The sequence below is a fragment of the Cibotium barometz genome, chromosome 1 (assembly GCF_041138505.1).
Source record: "Cibotium barometz isolate CiBa-2024 chromosome 1, ASM4113850v1, whole genome shotgun sequence".
NCBI lineage: Eukaryota > Viridiplantae > Streptophyta > Polypodiopsida > Cyatheales > Cibotiaceae > Cibotium > Cibotium barometz.
Window position 1 is genome coordinate 75,557,242 of NC_141046.1, and position 26,481 is coordinate 75,583,722.

Below are 26,481 nucleotides of genomic sequence, written 5' to 3' on the forward strand. Positions count from 1 at the left end.
TTCTTCTGATCTCATCGCATTTTTGGCCTTCTGAAACCTAGCTATGGAGGGACCTTCCTCCTTTGTCCGACAGGCCAGCCGCAGGCAATCGCTGCAGAAGATGCCCTCCATGGATGAACACATGCGGAAACTTGTCCCCCTCAAGGTCACCGATGATGACAAGCTCATTGAGTATGATGCCCTCCTGCTTGACAGCTTCATGGACATTCTCCAAGACTTGCATGGCGATGAAATACGGGACAAGGTATGTATTTGTGTGGGGGTTGGGTGTGTGTGTGTGAGAGAGAGAGAGAGAGAGAGAGAGAGGGGAGATGTGTGTGCGCTCAAGGCTTATACCACTTAGCGGATTTTGTTTTCAGGTCCATGCGTGTTATGAACTTGCCAGCGAGTACGAGAATGCACCCTCTGATAACATCAATGACAAGCTTGAAGAATTGGGAGAAGTGCTGAAGAGTCTGGATCCGGGTGATGCAATCGTAGTTGCAAGCTCTTTCTCACACATGCTCAATCTGACGAATCTTGCAGAGGAGGTTCAAATCGCATTCCGCCGAAGGATCAAATTAAAGAGAAGAGAGTTTGGAGATGAAAATAGTGCAATTACGGAGTCAGATCTCGAAGAGACTCTCAGGAGGCTGGTCAATGATTTGAAGAAAACCCCACTGGAGATTTTTGAGGCTTTGAAGTCCCAAACTGTTGATCTCGTCCTCACTGCTCATCCAACACAGTCAATACGGCGGTCTTTGCTTCAGAAACATGGACGGTAAAGCTAACCTAGTTTAGTTCAAGGTGAATTTGGGCATGTTCCTGGATTCATCTAGGTATATATATACAGGCTTCTCTGGTTCTTTCTGTGATGTTGAGGGTCCTCCAGTCTATCACTGGCCGAGGATCAAGTATTTTTGGCAATAATAAATTAGCCAATTTGCAATCAATTCAGTGTGGGTAAAGTTGAATGTGATTGGTGCTGAGTACATTCCTTTAGAAGATGCAGTGGCTAGAGTGCCACACTGAATCTAGAGTCCTCCTTGCAGCTTGAGTGATGAGAGAGGGTATGGTACATAGAGTCATCAATGGTTCTCGTTACAAGGTCATTTTAGGATTGACTGCCATGTTTTAAGTAAGCGTAGAGAGATTAAATGAGAGTATTTGGTTCAACATCTTTCATATGCATGGTGCAAGCACTGTGTGCTTTGAAGTGCATCTCTAGATCAAACATGGATCCCAGATCTCTCTGGTAAAATACAGGGGATCTGTTATATTAGCAACCTTAAACTGCCAGATGCTCAGGTGTCCTGGTGGACTTTGTATCTAAGCCCTAGGGTCTCTTCTGTACTACTATGCAGGATGAACCTTGGTATCCTGGGACTCTGTCAGGCAGGTCTTTGGGATGTCTCTTGTCAAATGCAATAGAAGCCCTTTCTGGTCAGTATTAGACACTGGTCTTTGTATTAGCTCATCTTGGATGCCACTCGTGGTTTGTTGAAGTAGGTTTTTGGTGGTGGACGTAGAGCTGCCAAAGGTCACTGTGATCAGTCTATTTTGCATCTGCCTAGTCTCATGCCTGTACGGTCTCTGCTTCTGTCTACTGCAAATATGGCACTGTGTCCAAGTAGAATTATGGCGTGCCATTCATTGTGTGACATCCATGTGTAACATCAACGGAAGGTCTTTGAACACGGAGGTTCCAAGTGCCACTGCAAGCCTTCGGCTGTCTGCAATATTGGTTTGTGAGTGTGTAAAGTATCATAACAGATTACTGTAAAGGCCAGAACCTTGGACTTGCAGGTTTCACATCGCATTCAAGTGTGGTGGCAAGCGCTATTCTGCAATATCAATATGTTGTGTGTAAACTGAATGCACTATTGTTTTTACAAACTATATCCCCCCACGGGTGTTTTTGAAATTGTAAGCCCATCAATGTGGAGTACTAAGGGTGGCTAAGAGTGGGCATCTCTGTTTGTCCCCAAGAATAGTGTATATGTGTATTGAGCTGTCTCGCTGTCTCATATCTTTGATGCAATCAAACTTCACATTGTGCAAAACAAAAAGATTACAGGGTGTTGTCATCATGTCTTATATTAACACACTGCATAATACAATTGTTGGTGACTGTTTCCAGTATCCGGAACTGTTTATCTCAGCTTTATCAAAAAGATATTACACCAGATGAGAAGCGGGAGCTTGATGAGGCCCTTCAAAGGGAGGTATTACACAGCTGTTCTTAAATTATTATTCTGGTGCACTTCTGCTGTCTTGTTGAGCACAATGCAAATTTATTTGCAGATTAAGGGTATTACTATCTCTGATGTGCTGTTCTAGCCTAATCTTTTGCTTCATGTTTTTAAAAAGCTTTGTGAGGTCAGGTGTATCGATTTGGCTATGTTCGGGGCTGCATTATGCTTGGCGTGCTGTTACCTATCACCCAGTTTGACCCAACAAACCAGACCAAATTTTGGGAACATGGGCTTGTGAGACTCTGGAAAGCTTCTCCACTGCCTGCCTGTAAATTTTCTTCCTACCCCCTCCTTGTATCGTCTGCCTCACCCCGCACCACCCTTGGCTGTTTGTAGCCCACCGCGGCTGCCTTTCCCTAACTTCCCCTTTACAGCCTTCTACAATTTATCTCCTCTACCTCTCATTCCATAGCTTCTCGCTGTTCTTTTCCTCTATCTCCCTTTTCCATCCCTACCTCCCAGCAGGATTGGATTGTTCATTAGAGGTCTTTCCATCACAGAATGAGGCATCATTTGCAACTCTTGTAGTTCAGGGAAATCTGAATCCTTCATCTGATTGGTAAGGAGGTCACCATCACCTTCAGTTGAGGTCATATTTTCTTTCTTCTTGCTGACAGTGTCAGACATTGCAACTCCCCCATACCATGATGTGAGAGAAAAAACATGGCTCGGGCCATTCTGCCTGGCCATTTTCCAGTGCAGAATCCGGCTCGAAGCTCTTGCTTCTCATTCCACTTCACTTTGGATTCCTCACATGTCTTCAGCCTGCTGCCATCTATCCTTTGTTATCTTTGTTCTCTCACTTTTTTTTAGTCGAGCAGCAGCATCTTGTTGGTTTTCAGTTTCATTTATCATCTCGTTGATCTCTATAGGAGATGCTTGTAAGTGAAGGGACCAAGATGCAAGGATTTACTGTCAAGCCAAATGAGAATCCTCTTGACTGCAGTTCTGCAAGAGGAGTTGGGGCAGTTTAAAGTTAAGATGGCGACCTTGGAGGTTGAGTCTTTCAACATTTAAGACCTGCCACAAGCTGTCACTCATTTCAATCAATCCCATTGCCATTCCACGCTGGTATATAGGAATGAGATTGTGGAGGAGGAGCTGCCATTGATGTTTCTGCTTGATGCCCTTGAGTTTTTGTGGTTGAATGTTGTGGTTCCTGATTCAGCTTGAAGGTAGGGTAGTGGGTTTGTGTGTGAATATTGTGGTTCCTGATTCAGCGTGCAAATGTGATCAATTTCCTATGGTTCACCAACAGGTGGGAGCTTATTTTTGTCTATTTGACTTAGCATGGGACCTTTCAGGATCAAATACCCAAACAAGTGAAGTTTTTAGCAGTTGCTGAGTTTGATCCTTGGGCAGTGAGTGCAAGCCTGGATGGAGCTACTTTGGATGATCAGATGGTTAGTGAAGGTGGCTTTTACATCCCTTTATTTGCGAGCACTTAGGAAGGGGGCTCACAAAGCATGGGAAGGTAGGAGTTGCAGTTGGAAATTCGGGGTAGTGAGGATAGTATGCTTTTGAGTGCTCTCTCCCTTCTTGAGTGTAATCATGACAATGGTTATCTATGACATCAAATCCCGCACCCCCCGCCCCTAGATCCATCTACTAGTAAAGAATAGAAGGTCCGCTCTCGCACCGTTGAAGGAGGTAACATGTATATAGTGGGCAAAAGAGGATGTAACCAGGGCATGGGGATTTCGGGACATTCGACCATTAATGTGAATTAAACACTTTAATAACCAGCCATAGAACAAATCCATGTTGAACTGAAAGAGATATGCGCATGGGACACCACAGTGGGGCTGGAATGGGCCGACCCGCCCTTGGAATACTTCATTACCCAGGAGAAATAACATGTACATGTATAGAGGGTTTCTCTTCTCCTCTATGGAGATATGTCAGACTATCCAGATACATATGCCCATATTCAGGATAGATTGAGCCCTCTTCAAATTTCAAATTCCATAGACCTCCGAAAATTACAATATCCTTATGGCCCCTTCCTGCAGCCGGGTTTCTCCTGATACAATCTAGTCAGTAATAGGTACAAAACAGGGTACAACTGGTACACATGAGACACCTCTGGTACAGCCAATATACGCGATGACATCAGCGGCAGCAGAAGCACAATGGTGAAGTCAGCAGCATGTTCTACTGCAAGTACATGTGACATCAGCAGCCTAGCAGGTGTGTACAGAAGGTAACATAGCAACCAGCCGGTACAAAAGAGGGCTGCAGGTGCTGTACGACCTGATTACATGTGCAGGTGTCGCGATTTGGCTCCCTAATCATGGTGAGCAGTGATGTTTGCATGCATGCCTAGATGATTTGCTAGTCGTGTGACATGTTTTCGTGTGCTGCTTGCATTGCTGTGGGTTAGTCCTGGTTGCAGGACCTCAAAGAGCCAGAAATCTCGCCCAAAGTCTCTTTGGGACTTCTTCAAATTTCAATGAGGTTATAACATAATCTGTTCACACACTTATTAATGTGTTTGAACAAGTCAATTGGTGTTCGTTCATAGAACAAGAGAGCTTTCCCGGCTTAGAGCACATGCAGGACAACCATGGACAGTCCACAACATTCCCATATCAGCCCGGACAGCCCTGTAACTCCATCTTCCACCTGTCAGGCCCACAGAGCAAATCGACTAGCCTTGAGGGGCTGTTTCAGCAGTCGGCCAGCTCTCAGAAAGCCTCATGAAAAGTCGACCTACATGCCAGAAGGCAATCGGCCAGCAGAGGGAGATCTTCACACAAGTCGGCCAACTTTTTGGTGTTCACAGATCATAGTCACATGAAAACGCGTTTCTAGAGTGAGAAACCCCGAAACGCAAGAAACTTTTTGAAACGTTTCAGAAACTCCTAATTTTTTTGGTTTCTGAAAAAAAAAATGTTTCTCAAAATGTTAAAAGTTCCTATTGTTTGGAACTTTAGCAATGCAAAATTATATAGAAAAAAAAACCGAAACCTTGGCGTTTCTTAGCCGAAGGCTGAAACGTTTTTCCCCGAAACCCTAAAAACCCCAAAACGTTTCTGGTGACTATGTCACAGATGAGTCGACCAGCAGCTTTTAAAGGGCTGTTCAGTTGGCCAGCACACAAAGCCTCCAGTATAATCGACCAGCACCCTCCATCCCCTTGGTTGATATTTGATGTGATGATCAGGAAAGCATGTGCTCAGCCCAAGCTCGAGTTTCCTCTAGTAATAGAGCTTGTCCGCTAATAATATCTCAAGCGTGTACTTTTTAGGTCCAGGATGGGGCGCCTACAAGCCTTCAGTCCATAATCTGTCCGGTGCCCGGTCTTTGGCCGCCACGTGTCTTGCCTAGCGTGTACACTTATAAGTTGGTCCGGTCTCTTATAAGTGAATGTGAACCTGCATCAATGAATATTAGTATATGAAATCCTAAAGCTGCAAATTGAGTTTTCAGGGATACTTACCACCTGTAAACACATGTAGACCACCTGTCAGTCCCCAACAGGTGTGTACATACACGTCCCCATAGGCTGCCTAGGTGTCCCTGGCCCCATGGACAACACATGCATTAATCTTAGGCATTGTCCAGGCAAACAAGACAAGTCATCCAAATATAAAATCAAAGTCATGCACACACACGAGTGCAACTAGATTGGAAGAAACACCCATCTGCTCAGTTGTTTCAAGTAAAGTGTTCAGGGATTCATGATCCTTCCGGAATCTTCCCAAAACATAAATAAAGATAATCACCAAGATAGTTAGTCCCGAGAAATCACATCATGTCAGGCTTCATGAGCCATACATGTGCTGTCATGTGAGGCTCCATATACCATACAAACACACCATGTCAGGCTCCACAAGCCATACATGTATGTCATGTCAGGCTTCATATGCCACATATGAACAGTAGAAAACAGAAGCAATGAGGAATTTTGTGACATTCCCCCTGGCTACTAAGCATTTGACTACAACTGAAAAGCTTCTAGATAGGCTGTCATAAGTTTCGGATAATCCAAAAAATAATCCTTGTCCATTCATTTTGCATCTATAGCCGAATAGTTTTTAAATTTCACAAGATACCTGCGTACTAGCTTGCGTCCCGCATGCTTACGCTCCTTATGAAAACTATCTGCTCAAGTTGCAATACCTCATCAAGCTCATCCACCTCCACTGGATCTTTCAAAATTTTTGCCTAGTTGTATCAAGTAAAGTGTTCAGGGATTCATGATCCTTTTGGAATCTCCCCAAAACATAAATAAAGATAATCACCAGTATAGCTAGTCTTGGGAAATCACATCATGTCAGGCTCCATGAGCCATACATGTACTGTCATGTCAAGCTCCATGAGCCATGCACATGTACTTAAAGTAGTACTTGCTGCACCACCTGTTGTACTTGTTGGAAATCCTACTGTACCTGTTCTTACAGTAGTACTGGTTGCACCAATTGTACTAGTTGTACCATCTGTACTTCTTGAACCGGCTATACATCTTCTTGTGACTGCTGAATATCACATTAGATCTACTGTACTAGATGTATTTGCTGTGAACTGGGTTTGCATGTACTTGATTGAGTACCTACTATTGGAAACCGTGTTAGTACCTATTCGTGTGCATGTACCTGTTTGTGTACTAGCACCAAGGAGGCTGGAGCCACGGTCTCTACAAGGGTGTGCGCAAGGCTCTAGTATGAGAGCACTTGTTTGTGTGTGGTCTCAGAACGATGTTCACTCCCCTCTTGTGGTGTATGAGACTGGTGGCCACGTTATTTTGACTCTTTCGATGAGTTCGGCTGTGACAATCTACTCCGACAGTAGACACTCTTGTTTGGGTAACTGGTCTTCATATTTGCATTTGCATTGGATTATTTGGCTGGAAAGCCCTTGGAATCTTGACTTTATGAGTTTTACATTAGAAAAGATCAACTTGGGCAATACTTATCACCTATTCACACGCCATAACAACTCGTCAGCAGCAGCAGACAGCACACCCACGGTACACTGGGGGCGTCCCCGTCTAGTGTACTGACACGACATAGCAGGCAAACACACGAAAACAAGACATGCAAAAACAAGTTTATGCATGCAAACACAAATGCATGTGCGCATGTAATGGACGAAATCTCCCTTTCATGAAACTTGTACAAGGATTTCTTGTCGGGCACAAAACTGGCGCGACAGAAATGTGAAGTCCTTGTTTTCCTATGGAGTGATAGTCCCATAGGCAAAACACACATCTTGGCATGGGCCTTCGTATGGAGTGACAATCCCATAGACAAGGTCGGCACAAATATCAGTCCTACCATGGAGTGACAGTCCCATGGGTAAAAGACGCAATCCTGGTCATACACGGGTGGTAGCAAAGAGGCTTCTGTCCATATAGCACAATACTGGTCACACACGGGTGGCACAAAACTAGTTCCCGTCCATGTGACACAAGATAAGTGACCCTTTCACATGGGGCACTGGCCTGGCCACATGTGAACATGGTACAAATCTGGCCGCTTTATGGAGTGACAATCCCATAGAAGTGGCTCTAAGAATGGAGATGGACCAAATGGTGACATTCCCCGGGGCTTCTAAAACAGTTGACCTCAATTGAAAAGCCTCAAAATATGCTTGCAAAAGCTTTGGGTAGTCAACGAAATAGTCCTCATCTACCCACTTTGCATCAATGGATAAATAGTTTTTGAATTTCACAAGGTATCTCCTGGAAAGCTTTCCACGTGGTAGCTTTCTCTCCTACCATGGAGTGACAGTCCCATGGGTAAAAGACGCAATCCTGGTCATACACGGGTGGTAGCAAAGAGGCTCCTGTCCATATAGCACAATACTGGTCACACACGGGTGGCACAAAACTAGTTCCCATCCATGTGACACAAGATAAGTGACCCTTTCACATGGGGCACTGGCCTGGCCACATGTGAACATGGTACAAATCTGGCCGCTTTATGGAGTGACAATCCCATAGAAGTGGCTCTAAGAATGGAGATGGACCAAATGGTGACATTCCCCGGGGCTTCTAAAACAGTTGACCTCAATTGAAAAGCCTCAAAATATGCTTGCAAAAGCTTTGGGTAGTCAACGAAATAGTCCTCATCTACCCACTTTGCATCAATGGATAAATAGTTTTTGAATTTCACAAGGTATCTCCTGGAAAGCTTTCCACGTGGTAGCTTTCTCTCCTTGTGAAATACAATCTGCTCTGGCTGGAGGATCTCCTCAAGCTCATCAATCTCGGGCGGATCTTCTGTGACAGGCTCTTTTGGATCTGTCCCCATATACTTCCGCAAAAGACTCACGTGAAAAGCATTGTGAATCTTCCAATGATTGGGTAAAGCAGCCTATAGGACACTTCATTGATCTTGTCAACCACTTTGAAGGGTCCATAATATCGAGTAGAAAGCTTTGGATATGATCCCTCTCGTGTTGGCCTCTTCCGAAGCCTAGCTTTCTCAAATTTCAGCAATACCCAATCACCTTCTTTGACTTGCATGTCCTTTCTATGCTTGTTAGCAGCCCTCTTATGCTTGTCTTGTGACCTTGCAATGGCTGTCTGCTCCTAAGCAAAGGCTACATCCAGGTCATACACATACTCATCGGCTGCAAAAATCTCATCCTTTGTACGAAGGATGGGTGGCAAGACCACTCTGCCATAAATAATCTCAAACGGGGCCTTTCCCGTGGAGGCATGTACTGTGTTATTGTAGGCAAACTCTACAAGTGGAAGACACTTCTCCCAGGCACTCTTTTGATCCGCCACATAACACTTCAACAAATCCAATACAGTAGAATGTGCAGCCTCACTTTGACCATCTGTTTGGGGGTGATAAGCAGATGAGAACTCAAGCTTAGTGCCCATGTTATCAAATAAAGCCCTCCAAAAGAGGCTCGTAGTCCTGGGATCTCTATCCCCAACAATAGACTTAGGCATACCATGATGCTTGAAGATGTGAGCAAGAAAAAGCTTCACCATATGATCAACTTTAATGGTTTTCTTGACGGGCAAGAAGTGAGCTTGCTTGCTAAACCTGTCAACTATGGTCCAAATAGCATCATTCCCATGCTGGGATCTTGGCAAATCCATAATGAAGTCCATAGTAATGCTTTCCTATGGCTGCGAGGGAATAGGCAATGGCTGAAGCAAGCCTGGAGGCTTTTGCCTATCAAATTTCACCTTTTGGCAAGTAATACATGCGCGTACATATGCCTCAATGTCTTTACGCATGCTTGGCCAAAAGAAATATCTTTCGATCATGCGTGTTATAGGTAAAATACCTCTATGACCAGCATAAGGTGGAGCGTGACATTCCTCCATAACCTTTGGACGCATAGCAGTTATCCTTCATAAGATAACCCTCTTTGACCACATAAGAGGCATGCGAGTGACCAGCCATCAAATCAGTCCATATATGGAAAAAATTAGCATCCAAATGATACAAATCATGCATGGTAGATAAGTCCCCATGAGAGGCCACTGAAACTGCAGTTATATAAGGCTTCTTGGACAAAGCATGTGCCACTAAATTCTTCTTTCCCGGAGTGTGTACAATTTGAAAATGAAACATGGAAAGAAAGTTTGCCATTCTCATTTGCTTCTCCGAAAGCTTTGTTTGAGATAGAAAATATCTCAAGCTTTGATGATCGGTCTTGACTACAAATTCAGCCCCAAGAAGATAATGCTTCCATATTTTGAAGGCATGAATTACAGCCAAGAGCTCTTTTTCATAAATGTCCATATGGATCTCAGCATCATGCAATCGACGGCTTTCATAAGCAACTGCATGACCCTCTTGATTTAGGGCAGCCCCTATACAATCCCACATGCATCACATTCCACCGTGAATGGCTTTTGCAAGTCGGGAACAATCAATACGGGCCCACAAATGATAGCATTTTTGAGTTGCAAGAAGGAATCTTGCTCATTCGAAGTCCATTTGAAGGTGGCTTTCTTCTTAGTAAGATCATGCAATGGCGAGGTAATGTTGGCAAAATGCATGATGAATCGCCTATAGAATGAACATAACCTAAGAAAGCTACGCACTTGATGTACATTTTACAACTCTGGCCAATTTCGAATGGTTTCAATTTTAGCAGGATCCATTCTTACACCCTCTTTGGATACGATGTGTCCCAAATAGTGTATCTCTCAAAGGAATAACTCACTTTTCCTAGCATTTATGAAGAGTTTATGCTTTCGCAACTCTTCAAACACTGTAGCCAAATGAGTCTTATGCTCCTCCTCGTTCTTGGAGAAAACCAAGATATCATCAAAGAATACGCCTGTGAACTTACGATGGGGTTGAAATATCCCGTCCATCATACGGTTGAATTTTGCCGGGGCATCGGTAAGGCCAAAAGGCATTACCAAGAATTCATACATGCTCAAGGCGCATAGTCACAAGGGACGGGGGACGGCCATAAGTAGGGAACGGGGACGGGGGAGGGAACGACACTCAAAAAATACTTTTTTTAAAAATTTTTCTACTCTGCACTTATTCTACTTTGGAAGTACATCAAAATGAGCACAAATTTACACTAAAATGGAAAGATTTTGAGTCATATTAATAATTAAGTAGATACAAAATGAGTCATGACTCAAGAGTCAGGACTAAGCCTTAAGGAGGCAAAATACAAGGACGGACTCAAATGAGTCAATGACAAAAAAGTGCTGAAGACTAGAGGCTAGAGGCTAGAGCTAAGTAGTAAGGCCCATGAATCATGATCCACGTGAAGTGCTCGCCTCATGGTCATGGGTAGCTTGTGCGGCTGCCAAAGAAGCATCAAGCTCATCCTCAGTCTCATCCTCACTGGCATGCTGCTCCTGCACCTCATCCTCCGGTGCTCTTCTTGTTGACTCATCTCCCACTCGGTGAAGGAATCTGCCTTCTTGGTCACGCTCTTGCAAAGCATTCGCAAGTTCGCGCCGACGAAGACAAGGTCATTGGCACGCTCTACCCCGAGTCGGTTCCTCTTCCTAGAGGCAATGTGGCTGTAGGTACTCCAAAGTTGCTCCAAGTAAGAGGAGCTCACGGCCTGGCTAAGTATGCGGATGGCAAGCTGCTGCAGCTCCGGTCCATCTGAACCAAAGTCCTCCCACCATAGAGCAGCACCAACTTTGGAGCGATCAACCTGTGCATCATGACAGCCATAGGAGCCATGAAATGACCTGTACATCGAAAGCTGGTCCCTGATCTTGCGCCTAACCGATGCATCAGGCACAAGACGATCCAAGATGATCCTCCATCCAGCGCTCACCTCCCGGTCGCTCTCCTGCTTGTTGCCTTGGAATTCTGGGTCCACCACATAAGCTGCTGCATGCAATGGAGAGTAGTAGGAATTCCACCTTCCTAGACACAAGGCATGGATCTCCTCGTATCTGTCTTCGTCAGGCATGAAGTCTTTCAACTTCTCTATCATGCGATCCATGGCCTCGTAGACCTTGCCTATGCATGGCTGCATAGCGTCTACAATCCTCAACAGGTGGACTATGGGCCTCACCATAGCATTTGTGGTCTTCACACGCTCCCACCAAGAGGCGTCATCCGCCCGTAGCCTACACTCTTGGCCAGTGTTTGTATGGGACTCTTGCATGGCGACAAACTCGTCGCTAAGGAAAAGCCCCCTCAAAGCACCACTACAATCCTTCAACCGGCCCAACATGAGAAAGTTGTAGGCAAACCGGGTGTCGAAATATTTGAGGAGAGAGAGACAGGACCTCTTGTTGAACTCATGCCAAAGTCTTTGGTGGTTGAGGACAAAGGAGACCATGGTGTTGGCCTCCTCAATGAGCGGGCTGATCCATGGTAATGCCCCGATGTCCTTGAGGAGGTTGTTTAGGCAATGAGCCATACAAAAGGACACCGTGACATGTCCATACATACTTTGGAGAATAGCTCCCGTCGCCCTATTGGAAGGCTCCCCATCCGCAACAAAGTCCACTACATGCTCGGGGCCAACGATCTCCATGGTGGTAGCTCACTCCGCCGCAAGCACATCCGCGCTCTTCCCAGTGCCGGATGCATCATGAGATGAGATGAAGTACATCTCTCCACGGGAATATGCAACCATGCCGTGAATACTCCTCTTGCGGGTGTCACTCCATCCATCCACAATGAGGGAGACTCCGTTCCTCTCCCATTGCCGCTTTGTGTTGTCGGCCGCTTGCTCTACAATGCGCTTCTCCTTGTCGAGCAATGTAGTGCGCAAGCTCTCGGATGAGGGGGGCGTATAGGTTGAGCCATACTCCCCAATCTTCTTAACCATTACCTTGAAGTATTCCGACCTATTCAAGAAAGTAATTTACTAATGAGAAGGGGACTAGGATGATGAAAACATGAATGATGAATTGGCAATGATCGATTGCACTTACCTAGCCGCTTGAAAGGCAATGTGGTCGTGGAAGAAGAAGCGGGCCACCGCCATATCCACCTCCTCCTTCAACTTGGGGTTCCAATTCTCCCCAAGTGTAGATTGTCGCCGTGGGCCACGTAATGATTGAGAGGCCGTGGAGATGAAGGGTGCCGGTGTCGTGGATGGAGTAACATTCCGACTTGATGGTGAAGGTGATGGTGTGCATGATCCCGATCCACCACATGACTCCATGGTAGAGGCTTGAGTTCCTCTCCCCATCGTCGCGGGATCCACGGCCACTCGTGGTGTCCTTCTCGTCGCTTCGACCGCTTCGTAGACGCTAAGCTTGTCAAGAAGTTTCCGTCTCTTCTTGGGCGTGACATTCGTGCAAAACCTCACCTCATGCCCACTCTCATGCAAGAGGTGGGCTCGCACTTTGTCGGCGCCACCCGTTCGCCGGTATGGGCAAAGCTTGCATACCCATGGCCGAGAACCGCCTCCATGAACGGATGTGGTGTAGTTTACCTCCTCCCACCATGTCCATCCCGTTGTCCTTCTACGAGAAGCCCCGGCACGTGAGGAGGATGCCATGGTTGAAGATGGCTTGACTCTTGAGCCTTGAGGAATGAGAGAGAGAGAGAGAGAGAGAGAGAGAGAGAGAGAGAGCCTCGAGGAATGAGAGAGAGAGAGAGAGAGAGAGAGAGAGAGAGAGCCTAGAGGCTCGGAAGTTGGAAGACTCAAGAGGCTTGAGGGAGAGGTGAGAGCCTAGGCCCTAGAGCTTGGAACTTGGAAGTTGGAAGAGAGAAGATTCAAGAAGCTTGAGCCTTGAAAGCTTGAGCAATGAGCCTTGAGAGTTATGAACTTGTGTGTGCTTGTAGCCTTGTAGAGGTGGGCTCTTATATAGATAGGCAAGAGAGAGAGAGGAAAGCCTCAAGGGCAAGAGAGAGAGAGAGGGCCAAGGCCCAACAGCCATAAACGGCTAGAAGAACCCAGGCCCAACAGCCATAAACGGCTACGAAGGGGCAGGCAGGGCGACAGGCAGGCGCAACGGCCAGAAACGGGCGCAGGCGCAGGCGCAACGGCTCTCTGCCGTCCCCGCACAGGCCGTCCCCGACAGCCGTCCCCGTCCCTGCGCCGTCCCCGGTTTGAAACGCCCGTCGGGGGACGTCCGTCCGTCCCTGTCCCTGCGCCGTCCCGTTTCAGCGTCCCAACGTTCCTAGGCTCCGTCCCCGGCGTCCCCTGTGACTATGTCAAGGCGGCTGCCATCTGTGTAGAGATGAAATTATCTGTTGCACAATCATCAAACATGAATAAGGCGGGCTGATCCTTGATTTGTCCCCAAGCTTTGCATACCACTCTCTCTTTGCCATCATGCTCGGTGGTACCCTCCACATTGGGTATGGCAGCTATAGAATGAGCATCCATTATGACCGGTTAGAACCGCTCTAGAACCCAAGCATGGTGGACCACCCCACTGACGAGAGTCAAGGTCATTTGCCTTTGGTGGCTTGTCTTCATGCTTTTGCTTGCGGGTAGGGCATTGCCTAAACATGTGCTCTTTACTACCACCAGAAAAGCATTTTCCCTCTTTGGCATATTGCTCCCTTTGCTCGAGGGTCAAGCCAAACTTGTTCTTCTTTGGTGCAATGTCTTTGGATGGGGTTCTTTCAGCTTTACCACCCTTTTGGGCTTCTTGAAAGCTCTTTTTAGGTGGCTGTCTCCGTAGCAAGAGCAGATGCTATGAGCTGCTGAAGAGTGTGTTTCGGGTGCAATTCAATACCCGAACGATAAGCTGGTTGCAATCCGTAGCGAAACTTCCTCTTCCTTTCATCCTCGGGAGAGTTTTATAAAGGGAGTTACTTCAAGCAACACTTTCCAAAACTTATTAACATACTACTGCACACTTTCATTGTCTTTTTGCTCAAGTCTATCCCACTTTTGGGTGAGAGTTTGCTTCGCAGAATTGGGCATAAAATCTGTCCTTGAACTCTTTCCAAGTGGAAATGGGATCCTTGGTTCCTTTCAGTGATCCACCAATGGACATCTGTCCCCTTCAAGAACATGCTTGCATGACGAATTTTGGACTTCTCAGTGAAGTCCTCATCACTAAAAGCAATGTCAAACTGTGCCACAAAAGCTAGCACCTTAGAAGCATCATACTCTCCATGAAAGGCATCAAATTTCACGGACTTGTCCCCTGCCTTGAACTCCTTGAGTTTTTTGGGATTGGATACATGTTCTTCTCTCTTTCTCTTTCCCTTATCCAACGGGGCAGCCCTCTCTGCATGGGCTTCATGGGCAACCAAAGATATTTCAAGAGGCACGGTGGCATGTGCATTATGAATCTGTGGCCCAGATGCATGTGACCTCCCCAAATGATGCAATGTCTCACCACAAGACAACTCAATGGGCAAAGTCTTTCGGCTTGCATGCCGACCACTCTCTCCATGATACACCTTCTTTGAATCCACAAGGCCATCATGTGGCCCACTAGCTCCAATATGCATATACTTGTTGCCTCCTGTCCCATGAGGAGTGGATGCATGGGTGGGAAGTGACTGATACCTCTTCCTTGTGTATAAAAGACCTCAACCGTTGAGATGCTGGGTCTCCCTGCTTCAAACGAGGTGGATTCTTGAATATTAACTCTCCGTCCTCTTTTTCTTTGAGATCACCCTTTTGGATGAGATAGGAGAGTGCCAACTCCCTTGGCTTCTTGCCCACTTCACGAGCCATGGACTCAAAGGTCGTATCTACCATAGCATCAGCTTTCCTTGCTTCAATGACACTTTGTACATGGGGATCTTCATGCAGAAATTTCAGCTCTTGCTCCTTTGCCTGCAAAAGCTTCTTCATGTGCTCTAATCAGCCCTCAATGCATTGGGCTCATTGTCACCAGCTTGGACATTTCCCAGTCTGAAAGGGGTCTGGTGGACTCCAGGATGTTTAAATATTTGGAAAGTACAAGCTTTGGGAATGGGGGATTATCCTAGAATACAAAGGACCACACTCTTAAAATTTAGGAGAGTTGCTATTTTTGGCCTGACTCCGATGGAAATTCTGTTCGCGTCATTACATCTGGAATTGAGCAGATACCAAGAGTTGGCAAAGTGCCTATGACAGAATGTCTACCAGTTGGGATATTTTTAGAGGTAAAGATTATGGAAGGACCCATCTCTTAGATTGGGACATGTGGCAAGAAAGTGGACCAAAGTGAGACAAGTGGCCTGACACTTGTTAGAAAAAGGGATCAAAGTGAGACAAGTGGCCTCACACTTGCCACTTCAGCTATTGTGTGGCTCTCCACTTGTCATTGTAGCCTTCTCTTGCCATTTTAGCTCATGGGAGGCCCAAATCTATAAGTTGGAGCCCTCTCTCTTCATTAATAGAGGCTCTCTTGCTGCACACTAGCCTCTACCACTGTTACAGGCTGCCCTAATGATGGCTACTCTCTTTCTCTCTCTCTCTCTCAGGCTACCCATGAAGAATACCAGCTGTTGGGGACTGTTTTGGAGGCTTCCATCGCGAAGAAATACTGAAGGCAAGGGTATTTAATCATTTATTATGATTTCTAGCCATTGTACTTGTTGCATCAGCATTTGTACTTGCTGTACCTGTTGTACCAGCCATCGCACCGACTGTACCAGCCAATGCACTTGTTGTACTTGCCACCGTACCGGTTGTACCAGCCACTCTACCTACTGTACTAGTCATTGTACTTGCTGTACCAACATTTGTACTTACTGTACCTGTTGTATCAGCCATTGTACTTGTTGTACTAGCCATTGTACCTGTTGTACCGGCTGAATGGAGAGTTGTACTTGTTGTACCAGCTCTATTGCATGAAGACCCGTGGTTTTTGGGAAAGAATCAGTACCCACACGGAGGTATATGGATTATATTGTTGGCTCGGCATTTCTACAGCCTATGTTCCGGCTTGGTAGCCTTGTGTTGGGCTGTGTTATGGCATTTGTATAGGGATAATCCGGCATCTCCCGTGGGGAGAGTAAGGCCCTCAAAGCTTGTATATGATATTATTCTCCTTGGGTAATAAAATACTCCAAGGGGGGGAGGGGGGGGGTCGGCCCATTCCGACCTCTATGCGGTGTCACACGTGCAAGCTCCATTTTCAGCATTTGTGGATGTTTTGTCTAGCTTTTATGTTTTATGCAAAGTGATGATGGATATTTGTTAAGGCTGTGGCTATGTTTAAATGTTTTAATATGCATTGATGGTATCAACAAGTGTGTCAAAGGCCCTAGTCCCCCGGGCACCCGCCGCGAGTTACATTGGTATCAGAGCATAGACTTCCTTGGAAGCAGAGGCTTCCTTTTATCAATAAGGAAGAGAAAAGATCTCAAGTGGGGACCACACTTACCATAATTGCTGTTAAGCATGGCCAGCCGCTTCATAGCTTATGAAGCAAGAGCATGACCAGTAGACAGCTTGTTGATCTAAGGATTTATGAATTCACAAAATTTTATCTTGGAAGTATGGAGTTGGCTTTATGTGCACACGTTTAGCACTCTTTCCATATGGATATTGTGGATTATATTATCAAGCTTACAGGCAAGCTATATGGAGATATATCTCAGGATATCTTAAGGATATGGTGATGAGATATTTCTTTTGGCTTCATGACTAACCTGGCAAAGAAAAGCTAAGTATACTCTGAGTTTGCAAAGTTAGTGCTTTTGCTATGAAGTGTTTTTGATGTTCACTAATCCTTGTATAGCTATGCAAGGAGAAAGGTGTTGTTGTGTGCCTTGAGATGGTTTCAGGGAAACATTGTTTATGGCTCCCTTTATTGGGATGGATTATATCTATGGAGATTTCTTTCTTGGACGAGATTTATATAGATATTGGGCTTCACAAGCAATTTCTATGGACGAATTTGTCCGAGTTTGTAGAGAAGAAATCTTTGGATATCTCATGGATATGATGCTTTTATGGATAAAGTCCACCTCTACTCCAAGGTGTGTAGTTAGCACGGAGTATGTGGTAAGAGTTATGGTATACAAGGATTATGGTATACAGGTCTATGGATTCCTGGACTTCTTTTCTAGGGATTTGGATCCATCCTCACGATTATGGATTATGTTTATGACTCCCTTTTACTAGGATGGATTATTCTTTATAGCTCCCTTTATTTGGGATGCATTGGACTTATGGAACTCATGGTTCACATACCTTGTGTAGTGTTCTCTTGTCCTACGTGCTCTCTTGAAGATTGTTTCAACCATGTGTGGGTGGAACAATAGAGAGAAGATGGAAGGGAACATGGGCACTTCAAAGGGTAGTGACAAGCACAACATACCCTGTGTAGTGTTCTCTTGTCCTACGTGCTCTCTTGAAGATTGTATCTACCATGTGTGGGTGAACAATAGAGAGGAGATGGAAGGGAACATGGGCACTTGAGAGGGTAGTGTGAGTTGGTAGCCAAAATGTCTATAAACTATGTGTAGCAGAAATGCTTATGGAACACCAGGTTATCTATGCTTGTGAGTGATTGTTTTATCTTGTTACTTGAGCTCACCTCTCATCCAAGGTGTGTGGTCAGAGTACCAACACGGAGTGCAAGTGGTAAAGTGGACATGACGGGACTTATGTCTATGCCAACGGTCATGTGGACCGATGTCTTGTTGGTAGGAGACTTATTTTGTCTCGCCCATTTACTTGGGACATGGATTATGATATCTGGACTTATGGGACTGTTTTGTCTCGCCCATTTACTTCGGACATGGATTATGATATCTGGACTTATGGGACTGATTTGTCTCGCCCATTTACTTGGGACATGGATTATGATATCTGGACTTATGGGACTGATTTGTCTCGCCCATTTACTTGGGACATGATTATGATATCTGGACTTATGGGACTGTTTTTGTCTCGCCCATTTATCTTGGGACATGATTTTGATATTAGTATTATGGAGACTTATTTAGTCTCACCGATTTCTTTGGGACATGGATTCTTTAGTTATATTGGATTTTTGAGACTGTCTCGTCTCGCCCACTTGATGGAACATGATTATATCTTGAATATATGGCTTAAAGCTTAAAGTTGCGGACAACTTTTAAGAAGCTGGGGAGGATGTCACCAGCATGGACATTTCCCAATCTGAAAGGGGTCTGGTGGACTCCAGGATGTTAAAATATTTGGGAAGTACAAGCTTTGGGAATGGGGGATTATCCTAGAATACAAAGGACCACACTCCTAAAATTTAGAAGAGTTGCTATTTTTGGCCCGACTCCGATGGAAATTGTGTTCGCGTCATTACATCTGGAATTGAGCAGATACCAAGAGTTGGCAAAGTGCCTATGACAGAATGTCTACCAGTTGGGATATTTTTAGAGGTAAAGATTATGGAAGGACCCATCTCTTAGATTGGACATGTGGCAAGAAAGTAGACAAGTGGCCTGACATTTGTTAGAAAAAGGGATCAAAGTGAGACAAGTGGCCTCACACTTGTCACTTCAGCTATTGTGTGGCTCTCCACTTGTCATTGTAGCCTTCTCGTGCCATTTTAGCTCATGGGAGGCCAAAATCTATAAATTGGAGCCCTCTCTCTTCATTAATAGAGGCTCTCTTGCTGCACACTAGTCTCTACCACCGTTACAGGCTGCCCTAATGATGGCTTCTCTCTTTCTCTCTCTCTCGAAGGCTGCCCATGAAGAATACCGGCTGTTGGGGACTGTTTTGGAGGCTTCCATCATGAAGAAATACTGAAGGCAAGGGTATTTAATCGTTTATTATGATTTCTAGCCATTGTACTTGTTGCACCAGCATTTGTACTTGTTGTACTTGCTGTACCAGCCATCGTACCGAATGTACCAATCATTGTACCTGATATACCAGCCACTGTACCGGCTGTACCAGCCATTGTACCTATTGTACTAGTCATTATACTTGTTGTACTAGCATTTGTACTTGCTGTGCCTGTTGTACCAATCACCGTACCTACTGTACCAGTCACTGTACCTGCTGTACCAGCCACTGTACTTGTTGTACCAACCATTGTACATGTTGTACCGATTGAATGGAGAGTTGTACTTGCTGTACCAGCTCTATTGCATGAAGACCCGTGGTTTTTGGGGAAGAATCAGTACCCACACGGAGGTATATGGATTATATTGTTGGCTCGGCATTTCTACAGCCTATGTTCTGGCTTGGTAGCCTTGTGTTGGGCTGTGTTATGGCATTTGTATAGGGATAATCCGGTATCTCCCGTGGGAAGAGTAAGGCCCTCAAAGCTTGTACATGATATTATTCTCCTTGGGTAATAAAATACTCCAAGGGGGGGGGGGGGGTCGGCCCATTCCGACCTCTATGCGGTGTCACACGTGCAAGCTCCATTTTCAGCATTTGTGGATGTTTTGTCTAGCTTTTATGTTTTATGCAAAGTGATGATGGATATGTGTTAAGGTTGTGGCCATGTTTAAATGTTTTAATATGCATTGATGGTATCAACAAGTGTGTCAAAGGCCCTAGTCCCTCGGGCACCCGCCGCGAGTTACACTCATCCTCATGCATAGGCTCTTTTCCACGGGATGGCTGTTCCATGAATGCACTGTCATAACCTCTCTCAAGAGGTTTGTGCCCTCCAAGCGATGCATCGGGATCACATGAAGCACTTGATTGACCTCTTGAATTTGGCACCTCCAAAGGATTACCTTGGCTGTCCATTGAGTCAAATGTTTGTGGATGCTTCCAATTTCAAAACACCGTGTCTCCTCTTGAGAAAGAGAGATGACCGGGCTCTGATACCAATGTAAACGCTCTCTAGAGGAGGCCTACAAATCGGAAGACAAAATATACATTTTTTAAACCACTTAACAAATACCAACACCGGACATTATTAACAACACTAAAACTGAAAATTACCAAGAACACTTGAAACCAACACTGGGACCGGAAAGCACCCCCCTCCCCCCCCCTTCCCCCGGTCGATACAGTTTGTATTTCTTGGAGTATTTGTATGTACAAGTGTTCATGGGCTTCATGGCTAGATTCCTCCATGACATGGAGTGAGAACAATGAAATACAACAAGTTTTTGTCAGTGAAGAACCAACTGTCGTAGTAGTCCAAATAATAGGTAGTTTCCCACCTTCACTGGGTGAACACCTGCCCTCGCTGGTTTTCCGAGACCGTGCACCAACAGGCATGCCCATACTAACACCTGGCAAGAAATACTACGTGCTCCCAAGTCAGCTCTGCTCCTGTTTTTCCTCATACCCACAAGACCTTCATTGGCTCCTCTTAAAGGTGAGGGCGCGGTTAGGGCAATCATGAGAAAAATCACTATCCCGATGGCCTTCTAAGGTGTAGGCAGCTGGAGGTGAAACTTGCTTGGCAAAGCTTGTAAAAACAACATTTAACTTTAATTTTTATCTGGACTTGAAAATAAAATATAGACACAAATACCTGGCAAAGGTTTTTAATTGAAATCTCAGCAGAGAAGATCATTTCCTTTTTGTGTAATCCTAATTGGTGTAAGCAGCAGGTACAAATAGGTACAATCGGTACAGCAGGTACTGCAGGTACAGTCAGTACTGTTGGTACAGATGCAGGTACAGCAGGTACTGCTGGTATAGATGCAGGTGCAGATCTGGTACAGCAAGCGTATACAGCTCTGTAGGCAGGTACAGCAGGCGTGTACAGCACAGGAGGCAGGTACAGTTCAGGTACAGCAGGCGTGTACAGCACAGGGGGCAGGTACAGTTCAGGTACAACAGTCGGGTGCAGCAGGCAAGTGCAGATGTGGTACAGCAGGCGGTGCTGTACAGGAGGCGGGTACAACACAGCTCTCCAAAAATCAGGCAAGTGCAGATGTGGTACAGCAGGCAAGTGCAGATGTGGTACAGCAGGCGGTGCTGTACAGGAGGCGGGTACAACACAGCGGTGCTGTACAGGAGGCGGGTACAACACAGATGTGGTACAGCAGGCGGTGCTGTACAGGAGGCGGGTACAACACAGGAGGCGGTGCTGTACAGGAGGCGGGTACAACACAGGAGGCGGGTACAGCACAGCTCTCCAAAAATCAACTCCTCCCCCAACTTCTGTAGTTGCCTCCTTTCATCAACCACCCCTCTCAATATCTACCACGTGTGGGGAAAGAGAAATTGCCCATGCAATAGATACTTTAAATATTATTAAACTTTAATCAAAGGTTAGCTTATGGGCACCCACACTAGAAAGTGTCTGGAGTCCAGACCAAATTTTGAATGTGAGTGAACATCCAACCTTATAAACATTAAGGTTTACATGACTTTATGAGTTTTACATTAGAAAAGGTCAACAAGGGCAATACTTACCACGTGTTCACAGGCCACAACAACTCGTCAACAGACAGCACACCCACGGTACAATGGGGGCGTCCCCGTCGAGTGTACTGACACGACATAGCAGGCAAACTCACGAAAACAAGACATGCGAAAACAAGTTTATGCATACAAACACAAATGCATGTGCACATGTAATGGACAAAATCTCCCTTTCATGAAACTTGTTCAAGGATTTCTTGTCGGGCACAAAACTGGCGCGACAGAAATGTGAAGTCCTGGTTTTCCTATGGAGTGACAGTCCCATAGTCATTCACAGACCTGAGGTATCTGAATTTGGCCATAAATATTAAAAGTTGTAAAATATATTGTTTTGTTGTACCCATGGCTATGTTGATAAACTCTTGAGAGTTGTATTCATGAGCTTGCCTAACCCCTTTTATGGTGTTCTTTTGAGAGGGGAGGGAGGATTCAAGGGAGGATTGATGAGGAGTTTGGCATTGGGTGATTAGCATTAATGTGGGGAATAAAACATTGTTATATGTAGTGTGCATATATTGGCACACAAAATGATGTTTGGCCTCCTTGTTTGTAGATCCATGCTGCGTTCCGGACTGATGAGATCAAACGAACCCCTCCTGCTCCACAAGATGAAATGCGTGCCGGAATGAGCTATTTCCACGAAACCATTTGGAAAGGGCTCCCGAAATTTCTACGCCGTGTGGACACGGCACTCAAGTCAATTGGTGTCAATGAGACATTGCCATATAGTGTGCCCCTCATCCAGTTCTCATCATGGATGGGAGGTGACCGAGATGGTAATTGTCAACTCCCTTATCTCAAGATGGGCCAAATGCGTCTAATTTTTATTTGCAACAATCTACTTAAGGAAAGAATTGTTTCAGCATGACAATTTGACTTTGGCCTTTTTCATTTCTGTTTCCAGGTAACCCAAGGGTCACTCCGGAGGTGACACATGATGTGTGCTTGTTGGCAAGACTGATGGCTGCAAACTTGCATCTGTCAAAGATTGAGGATCTGATGTTCGAGGTTTGTAAGTGAAGTTGATGGATACTCATAACTTAACCCCATGGTTCTCAATATGTCAAGTTTTTGGTTTACTGAGATTTCATGCTCGTTACCTCCTAGTCTTATGCATTAAGCTATGTTATTATTGTCTCTTGTCTTTACGGGATTTGGGTTAAGCCCATGAACAACTTTGTCTTTGATCTTGTTTCTGCAGTTGTCCATGTGGCGTTGTAGTGCAGAAGTCAGAGTGCGAGTTGATGAAATTGTTGCTGCGGAGAAGAAAGGAGCCAAGTACTACATGGGTATGGCCATCCTGATCTATGCAGCTTTATGAGCATGGTTGTATGAATCATTTTTTTAAAGGTTTAGCTAGCCGATTTATATTAATCCTTTTTGTCCGAAGTGGTAGAATTTACTCAACCAGCTACCATGTGTTTGTGTTCTCTATAGTGCTAGCAGCCTAGCCTTCCTGTGAAATATCTTTATGCATGAACCTACACCTGCTCTTGGGCGCTGATGATGTGAGTGAGGACATAACCTATGCTATGCATGATGGAGTTTCTGATTAGAAGCTTTGTGACTGGAATCTCTTCACACTTAGGTTTTTGTTAAGTTTGGGAAATAACCTGAACTATCTTACTGCCGTGTTAGAGATTTCTTTTGAAGACTTACTCCAAGTTGTGGCTAGCTGGTTTATATTAATCGCATCTATCCTAAGCAGTGCAATTTCCCAAGCTGCTACTGCGTGTATATTTGTATGTGCTCTTAAGTACAAGCCTTTATCATGTCTGAGTCTGCCCTTCATGTCTGGAGAGGTGATAGAAACTTAGTTCAATGGTTTATCTATAAAGATTTGTCTACTAAGGTGACATATCTTTGTGCATGAACTTGCACCTACATTTTGGTGCCACTGACATGAGTGGGAATGCCATGGCACGTAGTCTATGCTATGCATGGAACTTATGATTTGAAGCTTTGTGAGTAGACCCTTACACACTTTGGCTACTGTTATATTGGGAAAATGACCTGAACCCATTGGTATATATATTAGCTACATGCTAGCTAGGTTTCTTAGAATACGTTGTAATTTTGTTTAAGTGTTTGGCTGGTTCAATGTTTTTTTTGCTTCCCAACTTGTGCAAGCCATGACTGTCACGCTGTTCTATGCAGAATTTTGGAAGCCTATTCCTCCCAATGAACCCTTTAGGGTTATCCTTGGAGATGTTCGTGATAAGCTGTACCAAACACGTGAACGCTTCCGACAACTTTTGGCTACTGGGAAATCTGACATATCTGAAGAGGACACTTTTGTATCCAAAGAACAGGTACTTAATAGCTGAAAAAAACTTGTCATGACAAATTTTTTAATGCCAGTGACATGACTTTTAGAGACTGCATTTATACCTTCATTTTTCTTGAATTTTACTATGCAGATATTGGAACCTTTAGAGCTCTGCTACCGTTCACTTTGTGAAACCGGTGACAAGCCCATTGCAGATGGAAGCCTGCTTGACTGTTTGCGCCAGGTTTCTTGCTTTGGTCTCTGTTTAGTGAAGCTGGATATTCGGCAGGAGTCCGACCGCCACTCTGATGTTATGGATGCTATAACCCAGTACCTTGACTTGGGTTCATACAAAGAGTGGTCAGAGGAGGAAAAACAAGCTTGGCTTCTGTCCCAATTGCAAGGAAAGCGCCCACTTTTTGGACATGATCTACCAGTAACTGAGGAGATCCAAGATGTGTTGAGTACTTTTCGAGTGATAGCAGAGCTCCCACATGATTGTTTTGGTGCTTACATTATCTCAATGGCTACAGCACCATCAGATGTGTTAGCTGTGGAACTGCTACAGCGTGAATGCCATATAACAGAGCCCTTGCGAGTTGTCCCACTGTTTGAGAAGCTTGCAGACCTGGAAAATGCAACAGCTTCATTGACCCGCTTGTTTTCTATCGATTGGTATCGTAACAAAATAAATGGGAGGCAAGAAGTCATGCTTGGATACTCGGATTCTGGAAAAGATGCTGGGAGGCTCTCAGCTGCGTGGCAGGTGTTTAAAACCCAAGAGGACTGTGTCAAGGTGGCCCAGCAATTTGGGATCAAACTCACTCTCTTCCATGGACGTGGGGGTTCTGTTGGAAGGGGTGGAGGTCCAACGCATCTTGCTATATTATCACAACCTCCCGATACCATTCATGGGTCTTTGCGGGTCACTATCCAAGGAGAAGTTATTGAACAGTCCTTTGGTGAAGAGCATTTATGCTTCCGTACCTTACAACGCTTTACTGCTGCAACCTTAGAGCATGGAATGCAGCCTCCAAAGGCTCCAAAGCCTGAATGGAGGGAATTAATGGATGACATAACACCTATTGCAACTGAGGAGTATCGTGCTGTGGTGTTCAAGGAACCTCAATTTGTGGAGTATTTTCGAGCGGTGTGTTTATCTGTGTTGCCTATTCCATGCATTAGCTTGCCATGTTGTTTAATGATATTTGCTATTGCCTACCCAGACTGCTAAGTCTGTATAGTTTGAAGGAGAACCTTTACTTCTTGTTTTGACAAATTTTGTTTTTGTATATGTTTAGGTGACTCCGGAGCTGGAGTATGGACGCATGAATATTGGCAGCCGACCATCCAAGAGAAAACCCAATGGAGGCATAGAGTCTCTTCGTGCTATTCCATGGATTTTTGCTTGGACCCAGACAAGATTTCATCTACCAGTTTGGCTTGGAATTGGCTCAGCACTAAAACATGCATTGAACAAGGATAAAAGAAACCTGCAGATGTTGCAGGAAATGTACAATGAGTGGCCTTTCTTTAGAGCAACCATTGACTTGATAGAGATGGTCTTTACAAAAGGTGACCCAAGGATTGCTGCATTATATGACAAGTTTCTGGTATCGGAAGATTTGCAACGTTTTGGTGATGTCCTAAGGGGGAAATATGAGGAGACCAGGAATTTTCTTTTGCTGGTTAGTCACTACTGCACTGGGTAAAGTTATGTGAAAGGGTTAACCTTCCAACTTTATCAGCCTTCTTTTGATTGCCTCTCTTCTTGAATGCAGGTGGCAGGGCATAGTGAGATTCTTCAAGGAAACCCGACATTGAAGCAGCGCTTGAAGCTTCGGGAACCTTATCTTACAGTGCTGAATGTCCACCAGGTCCATACTCTAAGAAAGATGCGGAATGAGGACTTTCAGTCTGCTGGGTCAAAAAGCCCATCAAGCCATAACAAGCCAGCAGCTGAGCTTGTCAATTTAAATACAACTACGGAGTATGCTCCTGGTCTTGAGGACACCTTAATCCTTACCATGAAGGGTATAGCAGCTGGTATGCAAAATACTGGTTAGAATCTGTGCTTGGCTGAAAGGCGAGAAGAGTTTTCCTCTTCTCTGAGGAGTATAGGTTAAGTTATGACAATTTAAAACATCATTTGCTAGTAGTTAAAGAGCTCTTTCATGGAGGTTGTATGTGTACTCCAAGATTATTAGAAGACATTTTGCTGTAATAAAAGTAAAGGGCTTAGTGTTTCCTTCATAAAAATAAAAAAACGTTTAGAGAGACAATTGTCAGTGGGTCGTTGTCAGAGTAGCTCTCGTACCACAC

General features: G+C 45.0%; 2 protein-coding genes across 2 annotated transcripts in view; both read left to right on the forward strand.

The window, feature by feature from the left end:
* Positions 1-26,436, forward strand: part of LOC147642422 (phosphoenolpyruvate carboxylase-like) — a 26,720-nt gene extending 284 nt beyond the window's left edge. The window contains exons 1-10 of the mRNA XM_086806311.1: positions 1-244; positions 360-760; positions 2,120-2,204; positions 22,444-22,666; positions 22,795-22,898; positions 23,092-23,179; positions 24,048-24,202; positions 24,311-25,309; positions 25,461-25,847; positions 25,941-26,436. The exon at positions 1-244 is cut by the window's left edge and continues 284 nt beyond it. Of these exons, the coding sequence (XP_086662437.1) occupies positions 44-244; positions 360-760; positions 2,120-2,204; positions 22,444-22,666; positions 22,795-22,898; positions 23,092-23,179; positions 24,048-24,202; positions 24,311-25,309; positions 25,461-25,847; positions 25,941-26,225 (2,928 nt within the window). The 5' untranslated portion in view covers positions 1-43 and the 3' untranslated portion in view covers positions 26,226-26,436. The remainder of the gene's footprint in view (positions 245-359; positions 761-2,119; positions 2,205-22,443; positions 22,667-22,794; positions 22,899-23,091; positions 23,180-24,047; positions 24,203-24,310; positions 25,310-25,460; positions 25,848-25,940) is intronic.
* LOC147642423 (uncharacterized) lies at positions 21,022-21,632 on the forward strand. The gene is made up of 2 exons (XM_086807308.1): positions 21,022-21,209; positions 21,252-21,632. Exons 1-2 carry the CDS (start codon positions 21,162-21,164, stop codon positions 21,630-21,632), a joined length of 429 nt encoding a protein of 142 aa, XP_086663434.1. The 5' UTR covers positions 21,022-21,161.
* Positions 26,437-26,481: the final 45 nt, after the last annotated feature.

Bases quoted from the DNA above. Each gene is read 5' to 3' on its own strand.
- LOC147642423 (XM_086807308.1), top strand. From the start codon at position 21,162: ATGCAGGTGCAGATCTGGTACAGCAAGCGTATACAGCTCTGTAGGCAG. The intron at 21,210-21,251 runs GTACAGCAGGCG...GGTACAGTTCAG, and splicing joins GTATACAGCTCTGTAGGCAG to GTACAGCAGGCGTGTACAGC.